Below are 9,688 nucleotides of genomic sequence, written 5' to 3'. Positions count from 1 at the left end.
TACATTTGGAAGCTACGCTCACGGGTATATGAATATAAGCACCGATACAACCGCTCATTCGGATTAGAAATGCAATATATATTTAATGAGATGTATCCACCAATCCAAAGAAATGGTAGGTTGGAGCTCGACAGCTCGTCGTGCCGCTTTGTGGACAACGATTCTCATTGTTAGGGCGGAGAGACATGTATCTTGTCAATATATCCATAATCTTTGGTTTAATTAAGCTTTTTTGTTTTTACATAAGTTCCGGGTAGCACGGTTTCCGTTTTGTCCGGGGAATGTTGATAGTGGGACACCATCTGCAATTGTGCAGAAACTAGCTGTCTCATACACATGTTTACTTATTTCAAGCGTTTTATCCACAGAACTACACTAACTAACATAAATGAGTTGTAAAGGAGATTCAAATGACTCTCCTTCCAAACGCAAAGTTGTGTATGTCTATAGTCCTCAATACACCGAGACATGCGACTCGCTATCAAAAGTCCCCAACCGGGTGAGTTGAATGGGAACGCTAGCTAGCTATGGATGCTCGCCAGAGAGGCAATACTTTGGTCATTATTTTCAAGTAGTGAACAATTTTTTTTTACTCCGTGTCTCTAGGCAAGTATGGTGCATTCACTCATAGAAGCTTATGGTTTACTTCAACACATGAGGTAAGTCAACTTTGCATGTTTGTCAAAAATAAGGGATTGAGCTAGCTAGCTCTGGCAGGGCGTTGTTCTGTTGCCCTCCACTCTCGCACTGGGTAAGTTTAATGATTGACTAGACTGTAGAATGCTGTATGCAGTGCACCTGGTGTCATTTCTCCAAAATACTAAACAAACAACTTTTACCCCCAGTCTAGCGCTGGGCCCACGCGCATTATATTCGCATGCAGCTCGAAGTGCAGAACGCATGCGTATGGACCAGAACTAGTGCGCTGTCTAACTGTGTTGGCTAACGTTAGCTAAGCCATTTCCTTTATTTAACCAACTGAGCTTGGTACTTGTTTTGCCTACATTATATGGACGTTTGAGAAGTTATAGCTATTATTTTAGGTTAGAATAAACCAACCAGTTAAATAGCTAACGTTACCATCCTAATCCAATGCCAGTACCACATTCTGAGCTCTATCAACAGTTCTCGAACAACATGGATTAGAATCCTGTAAAGTAACTAAATACAAACCTCTAGAACAGTCCATCAGTATCTATGGTCCATTCACTTTTTCAGTGTTGTGAAGCCCCGTGTTGCGACCATTGAGGAGATGGCCAAGTTCCACACAGACGCCTACCTGGAGCACCTCCACAAAATCAGCCAGGATGGAGACAATGATGACCCCCAGTCCGGAGACTTTGGCCTGGGTAAGAGGAGAGGGAAGAGCAGGCTCTCTTGAACTTACTTTGACACACGTCAATCAATCCAGTGTATTTATGAAGCCCCTTTTTATATAAGCAGTTGACACAAAGTGCTTATACAGAAACCCAGCCTAAAATGTCAAAGAGCAAGCAATGCAGAAGTAGAAACACAGAGGCTAGGAAAAACTCACTAGAAAGGCAGACACCTAGAGGAAACAGGCTCAGAGGGGTGGCCAGTCCTCTCCACGGCTGTGCTGGGTGGAGATTGGAAGAGTACATGGCCATTAAGGCTATATAGTTTATCAAGATGTTCAATCGTTAATAGATGACCAGCAGGGTCAAGAGAGGGGAGGGTGTGAGGGGGAGAGAGGTATGTACATAGTCAATGGTAGGCTTCAAGGGGACTTCTACAGTAGATAAACCTATAGCTCATCTCTTGGCAGTAGTACTGTAGACGACTTTATCACTGACCTCAACCGAGAGTCTCTGAGCATTCAGTCAGCCCACTGACACCCTTAACAGATCACAGCAAAATCACAGTCTACTTAAACAGAACAATACTCAATCATGAGGCATCAAAGCCAAAGGAAAGGAATACTATTAGGAAATGCTATAGATGGAAGGAAAGTAGTGTAGAAACTTAACAAAAAACGATTAGGCAACAACAAATTCAATCCCTTCTAGACAATTTCCTGGACAAAATGTTTCACTGTAAGAGTGAAGGTGTAAACCTTGCAGTATAAAACCTAAACCGCTCCCGAGTGGCGCGTTGGTCTAAGGCACTGCATCACAGTGTTAGCTGTGCCACTAGAGATTCTGGGTTTTGAGTCCAGGCTCTTATTTGAAATATTTATCAAATCCCCTATGGGGAAAAATGAATGGTAGAAAAACAATTGGAACCATTTCCCTGTTTGACCCCTAGGTTTTATGGGTATTGTGACACCTCCACTGTGGGGGTCTATAAGGAGGCCTGCGTCTTGTGAGCGTACCTGTAGGTATGAATGACAGGACCAAATTGGAGAGCGATGTAGGAATATGTCCATGTAATGCTTTGAAGGTTATCAGTAAAACTTTGAAATTAATGACTGAGAGGGAAGTGGGAGAGTACTTTCATGCAATGGTGTTATGCTAGCAGTAGAGGGTGCTCTAAATCTGGAAAAGAAAACGACACACCGCTGGGCAAAAGGTTTACAAGGCTGTTTTTGGCAACACATTAATATGGTTACATAATCAATTTACATTAGAAAACCTCCATTGATGCTTAAATATATACAAATGACAGATTGGCATTCCTACTGACAGAAGACACTTCACTAATTTACCCCATGTGTGTGTCAGAATTAAGACTTGGAGTGAATCTCAATAGTAAATATCAACCAAGGGTGAATCTCAATTGCTTTTCTTTATTGTATTGATTGCCTGTGTCTTCTCCTTGTCTCCTCAAAGCCCATTGGAGCAGAATATCTTATGTGTTTTGAGAGGGAGGTGAGGAGAGAGGCCATGAGGAATCAAGGAAATAGAATTGAGATTCTCCCTAGGTCAGCATGTTATCAACAGTCTAGGGCTGTGGGTGGGAGACAGGAAAGATGCAACCCCTTTCTGTTGTTATTTAATGGGTTAACACTCCTCTTCTGCTAACCTTTTTATTCTAAAACATCTTAATCTCACCTTATCTTCATCTTTCTGTTGATCCCTCCCTTCAACACCTTTCCTTTTCATTGTCTCTATATCTTCCGCTTCCTCCCTTTGTTTCTCCTCCACAGCTCTGTCTGGTTCTCTCTCTCGCTCTCTGTCTCCATATTATGTCAATATACAGTGTTGTAATGATGTTCTATTTACAATGGTGTTTGTTCTTTACTGGTTGCCCTTGTGGCAACAGTTCACAAATATTGCTGCAGTGATGGCACACTGGTATTTCACCCAGTAGATATGGGAGTTTATCACAATTGGGTTTGTTTTTGAATTCTTTGTGGGTCTGTGTAATCTGAGGGGAAATATGTGTCTCTAATATGGCCATACATTTGGCAGGAGGTTAGGAAGTGCACCTCAGTTTCCACCTCATTTTGTGAGCAGTGTGCACATAGTCTTCTCTTGAGAGCCAGGTCTGTCTACGGCGGCCTTTCTCAATAGCATGGCTATGCTCACGGAGTCTGTACATAGTAAAAGCTTTCCTTAAGTTTGGGTCAGTCACAGTGGTCAGGTATTCTGCCACTGTGTACTCACTGTTTAGGGCCAAATAGCATTTTAGTTTGCTCTGTTTTTTGTTGTTGATTCTTTCCAATATGTCAAGTAATTATCTTTTTGATTCTCATGATTTGGTTGGGTCTACTTGTTGCTGTCCTGGAGCTCTGTGGGGTCTGTTTGTGTTCGTGAACAGAGCCCCAGGACCAGCTTGCTTAGGGGACTCTTCTCCAGGTTCATCTCTCTGTAGGTGATGGCTTTGTTATAAAAAGTTTGGGAATCGCTTTTTTTTTAGGTGGTTGTAGAATTTAACGGCTCTTTTCTGGATTTTGTTAATTAGCGGTATCGGCCTAATTCTGATCTACATGCTTTATTTGATGTTTTACGTTGTCCACGGATATCTTTGCAGAATTTTGTATGCAGACTCACAATTTGGTGTTTCTCCCATTTTGTGAATTCTTGGTTCCAGACCTCACAACCATAAAGGGCAATGGGTTCTATAACTGATTAAATCATTTTTAGCCAGATCCTAATTGGTATGTCAAATTTTATGTTCCTTTTGATGACATAGAAGGCCCTTCTTACCTTGTCTCTCAGCTCGTTAACAGCTTTGTGGAAGTTACCTGTGGCGCTGATGTTTAGGCCGAGGAATGTATCGCTTTTTTGTGTGCTCTAGGGCAGAGGTTCCCAAACTTTTAATGTCCCGTACCCCTTCAAACATTCAACCTCCAGCTGCATACCCCCTCTAGCACCAGGGTCAGTGCCCTCTCAAATGTTGTACTTTGCCATCATTGTAAAGCCTGCCACACACACACACACACACACACACACACACACACACACACACACACACACACACACACACAATACGATATATTTATTACTCATAAGAATTAGTGTGTTTTTGTCACAACCCGGCTCATAGGAAGTGATAGAGCTCTTATAGGACCAGGGCACAAATAATAATAATCAATAGTTTTGCTCTTTATTTAGCCATCTTACATAAACTTTGTTTGTTCATTGAACATTGTGAATAACTCACCACAGGTTAATGAGAAGGGTGTGCTTGAAAGGATGCACATAACTCCACAATGTTGGGTTGTATTGGTGAGAGTCTGTCTTAAATCATTTTCCACACAGTCTGTTACTGTATTTAGTTTTCATGCGAATGAGGGCCGAGAATCCACTCTCACATAGGTACGTGAGGGCATCAGTGTCTTAACAGCGCGATTTGCCAAGGCAGGATACTCTAAGCGCAGCCCAATCCAGAAATCTGTCAGTGGCTTCTGATTAAATTAAATTTTCACAGAACCGCTTGTGGCAATTTCGATGAGGCGCTCTTGTTCAGATATCGGTAAGTCTTGCACTGTCAGGGCAATTATGGAATAAAAAGAAAAAAGATATGGAACAGTTGAAAACCTCACGGGTGGAGGACACATGTATTTTGCCCCCTTGGATAGGGAGGAGGATGGTGAGAAGCAACAAAATCCCCAAGAATCACTGGAAGAATTGCAGGCATTGGTGGCGTCTTGGGGTCACGAGGTTTCAAAAAGCACCATCATACGCCACCTCCACAACCACAGGCTCTTTGGAAGGGTTGCCAGAAGAAAGCCGTTTCTAACCCCAAGACACAGACGCAAGCGTTTGGAGTTTGCCAAACGTTTTTTAAATTATGACTGGAAGAAAGTGCTCTGGTCAGATGAGACCAAAATTGAACGTTTTGGTCAGATACAGCATCGGCATGTTTGGCGTCGAAACAGAGATGCATACAAGGAGAGGCACTTCATACACATGGTGAAATATGGTGCTGGGTCAGTGATGTTTTGGGGCTTTTTTAATTCCGCAGGTCCAGGGGGAGTGGTTAAGGTTGATGGCATAATGAATTCCAACAAGTATCAGGCAATTTTGGCCGACAATCTGGTTGTCTCTGCCAGAAGGCTGGGACTTGGCCGCAAGTGGACTTTCCAACAAGACAATGACCCAAAACATAACTCAAAATCCATACAGAAATGGTTCAGTGACAACAAAATCAATGTTCTGCCATGGCCATCTCAGTTGCCGGATCTCAATCCAATCAAAAACCTGTGGGCTGAGTTGAAGAGGGCAGTTGATAAGCGCACACCCAAGAATGTGAAGGATCTGCATAGAGGAATGGTCCGAAGTCCCTCCATGTGTTCCTTAACCTTGTCAAACATTACAGGAAAAGACTCCATGCTGTTATCCTTGCCGGAGGTGGTTGCTCTAAGTACTAAATGAGGAGTACCAATAATTATGAAACCTTGATTTTGGTGAAATGTGTTTTGTATTAAATAATTGTATGATTTTGGTTGGTTTAATTGAAACATTAATAAAGTACAGTATTTCTCATGTTGGTATTGAGTTTCTTTCTAATTATATTGTTTATATATTTTTAATTATTGTTTGTGCATTGCCAGTCAGGGGTGCCAGTACTTTTGGAGCCCACTGTAAATGGACTGTTTGAAAATGGTGAAGATTCTAAAAAAAAAAAAACTAATTGTGACTCATTTTTATTTGGCGTACCCACGATGGGAGTACGCGTACCCCATTTTGGGAATACCTGCTCAAGGGCAACGGTGTCTAGGTGGAATTTGTATTTCTGGTCCTGGGAAGTGGACCTTTTTTGGAACATCTAGGTGCTGCTGTAGGCTCTCCTTGGTTGGTGACAGAAGCACCAGATTATCAGCAAACAGTATACATTTGACTTCAGATTCTAGTAGGGTGAGGCTGGGTGCTGCAGACTGTTCTAGTGCCCTCACCAAGAGGGTGGGGCTTAAGCTGCATCCCTGTCTCACCCCCCGGGCCTGTGGAAAGAAATCTGTGTGTGTGTTGTGCCAATTTTAACCACACACTTGTTGTTTTGTACATGGATTTTATAATGTCGTATGTTTTTTTCCCCCCAACACCACTTTCCATCAATTTGTATAGCAGACCCTCATGCCAAATTTAGTCTGGCTTTTTTGTAATCAACAAAGCATGAGAAGACTTTGCCTTTGTTTTTTGTTGGTCAATTAGGGTGTGCAGGGTGAAATAGGTGGTCTGTCGTACGGTAATTTTGGTAAAAAGCCAATTTGACATTTGCTCAGTACATTGTTTTCACTGAGGAAATGTATGACTCTGCTGTTAATGATAATGCAGAGGATTTTCCCAAGGTGTCTGACGCATATCCTACGGTAGTTAATGGGGTCAAATTTGTCTCCACTTGTGGATTGGGGTGATCAGTCCTTGGTTCCAAATATTGGGGAAGATGCCAGAGCTGAGGATGATGTTTAAGTATTTGTGGTCTGTATATTTGATCATTTCATTGAGGACACTATCAACACCACAGGCCTTTTTGGGTTGGAAGGTTTGTATTTTGTCCTGTAGTTCATTCAAGGTAATTGGAGAATCCAGTGGGTAGTCTTTTTTAATAGTTGATTCTAAGATTTGTATTTGATCATGTATATGTTTTTCCTGTTCTTTGTTATACATGTATTATGTATAACATATAGATCTCCATTTTGGATAGATAACACTTTGTGTTTGTTTAGTGTTTTCCAATTTTCCCAGAAGTGGTTAGTCTATGGGTTCTACAATTACATTGAGCTGATTTCTGACGTGCTGTTCCTTTTTCCGTCGTGTATTTCTCTCTCTCTCCTCTCATATGTTTCCACATTTTTTGCTTATTTACTTTAATGTCATTTTGCTTCTCTCCCCCTCCTTTTGCCAGGTTATGACTGCCCGGTGGTGGAGGGTATCTATGACTATGCTGCAGCGGTGGGTGGTGCCACCCTGACGGCTGCCCAGTGCCTGCTGGACAAGAGGGGTGAGGTGGCAATCAACTGGGCAGGAGGCTGGCACCACGCCAAGAAGTAAGATTGAACTGTGTGTGAGGTGACAAGGACCAGGGTGACATGTTGATGAATGTGTTACCAAACCGTTCCTAACAGGAGGACACACTGAATTATGTTAAACATGTATGATCGTCTACACAGAAGGCCTCTAAGTCATTGAAAAGACAGCAATGTGTTAAGTATTTTCTGTGTCTCTCTCTCTCTCTCTCACTTTCATTCTCTCTCTTCCCCTGCTCTGTCTCTCAGGGATGAGGCATCAGGCTTCTGTTATGTGAATGATGCTGTGCTGGGTATTCTCAAGCTGAGAGAGAAATACGAGAGAGTTCTTTATGTGGATGTGGACCTTCATCATGGAGATGGTACACACACCCCTTTACCCGAACTCTCACATCTAAATGTGCATTGATATTGTGTACATTTTTTCGCCATATGAGTACTGTATGTGGATACAAATGTTTTGTTAAGGTTAATTGTTTTGGTCTGTCAATGAAAAAAATGGTGTTTTTCGAGAACAATGTAATGTTTCTCAGGTGTGGAAGATGCCTTCAGTTTTACCTCCAAAGTGATGACTGTGTCTCTACACAAGTTCTCCCCCGGATTCTTCCCAGGTCAGTGGCTACACCTAATACAGTACTAACGACCGTTCTACTACAGTTGGAAATCTTCCGTGTGCGGGCCTCTCATTCCTTTATCTCAAGAATTATTGTTTAGCTTAGCACTGGTATTCTCAAGTTTAGGATGTGCATATCACCCTCCTTTTCATCATAAGCTTCCTTTACCTGTGGTCCTTCCTCCTTGGGGGACCGCTTGCATTAAAACTTAAAACTGTAGGACTAAATCGGTGTCAAATCTGCTGACAATCTGAGAGATCAACAAACTAGTTTGAGAAACATTGATACATAATACTCACACTCTCTCTCTGTCATAGTAACCCTACCATCCTGTTGTAGGTACAGGGGACCTGTGTGACACAGGGATGGGTAAAGGAAGATGGTACGCTGTCAACGTCCCTCTGGATGACGGCATCAAAGACGACAGATATTTCCACGTCTTCACCAGGTTGTTAAAGCTAGTTACTTTTTATTTATGCTGGTTATGACAATGGTTAACACTGTCAGCAACATCAGAGACATGCTGCATGTCCTCTGCTTTCTCAGTAACGGAGATTTACAGACCTAATAAGCTAGAATTCCATGTTAGTAGTTTTATTGATACTCTGCAACCGTTTTTCTTGTTGCAGAACCGTGATATCGTTTTTGTATATCTTGTATGCTATGGAAACAACCATTTTCAAAGTCAAATGAAAACATTGTGTTCAGTACATAGTCTTAACTGTAACCATCTTATATTATAATTGTTGTGTTAATATTTAACCTCTGTTTTGATTGTTGTGCCCATCAGTGTGATGCAGGAAGTGAAGGCGTTGTTTAACCCGGAAGCAGTAGTGATGCAGCTAGGAGCTGACACCATGGCCGGGGACCCCATGTGTTCCTTCAACATGACCCCTGTAGGGGTGGCCCAGTGTCTTTGCCACGTACTAGACTGGCACCTACCCACACTGCTGTTGGGAGGAGGTGGGTCTGACAACACAAACACCAGGGTTTCTGTTAGCTGGTAATTGCCGACTTTGGGCAGAAAAAATACATTTAAAAGCTGATAAATAAAATGGTAGCCGGCCAAATTGTCTGGGGTTGCATATCATACATGCCAAAATCGTGCTTAAGCACCATTCTCTCACTCCTTGCCCGCTGCCTAACGTCTATGCACCTGCTAGTGAGGAGGGGGGAGATCGAAAGAGGAGCCTTGGGCTACTGTTGATTGCGATGATGGAAGCCTTTTTCATTAAAGCAAAACAAAAGTTAGAGAGTAGTCCTATAGTGAAAAGCCTACAAGGGGACAAGTTTTTTTTTTTTTTTTTTTATTTTTCACCTTTATTTAACCAGGTAGGCTAGTTGAGAACAAGTTCTCATTTGCAACTGCGACCTGGCCAAGATAAAGCATAGCAATTCGACACATACAACAACAGAGTTGTAATATTGTAGTGGACAAAGATGACGAGAATGTTGGCGCTGCCAACAGCAGGATACTGTGCAACTCGCTATTCAGGTAGGATGCCTTTTTTTTCTGTTATTATTATTTTATACCATTGTTGTTATTGTAGGCCTATTTATTAATTTAAACCAGGTCTTTAAATGTACCAAATGTGTTTTGTTTCATTTTGTTTAGACATTTTTTCTTCATTTTCTTCTTTCGATCAGTCTTTTTAATTGTGTGTTCTCTAGGTTAGAAGTAGGCCTGTTGTAAAATAAATAT

General features: G+C 41.9%; 1 protein-coding gene across 2 annotated transcripts in view; it reads left to right on the top strand.

Moving 5' to 3' along the window:
- Nucleotides 1–257: 257 nt before the first annotated feature.
- hdac8 (histone deacetylase 8) overlaps nucleotides 258–9,688 on the top strand; it is a 42,546-nt gene continuing 33,115 nt past the window's right edge. For both annotated transcript variants that reach the window (XM_014207426.3, XM_014207424.3), the window contains exons 1-8: nucleotides 258–499; nucleotides 607–659; nucleotides 1,219–1,349; nucleotides 7,252–7,393; nucleotides 7,622–7,734; nucleotides 7,906–7,983; nucleotides 8,326–8,434; nucleotides 8,777–8,949. In XM_014207426.3, the coding sequence (XP_014062901.1) occupies nucleotides 389–499; nucleotides 607–659; nucleotides 1,219–1,349; nucleotides 7,252–7,393; nucleotides 7,622–7,734; nucleotides 7,906–7,983; nucleotides 8,326–8,434; nucleotides 8,777–8,949 (910 nt within the window). In that variant the 5' untranslated portion in view covers nucleotides 258–388. The remainder of the gene's footprint in view (nucleotides 500–606; nucleotides 660–1,218; nucleotides 1,350–7,251; nucleotides 7,394–7,621; nucleotides 7,735–7,905; nucleotides 7,984–8,325; nucleotides 8,435–8,776; nucleotides 8,950–9,688) is intronic.

Source organism: Salmo salar, chromosome 07 (genome assembly GCF_965601325.2).
Source record: "Salmo salar chromosome 07, fSalSal1, whole genome shotgun sequence".
In the NCBI taxonomy this organism is placed as follows: Eukaryota; Metazoa; Chordata; class Actinopteri; order Salmoniformes; family Salmonidae; genus Salmo; species Salmo salar.
The sequence above is the reverse complement of the archived record's forward strand: the minus strand, read 5'-3'. Positions and strand labels throughout refer to the sequence as shown.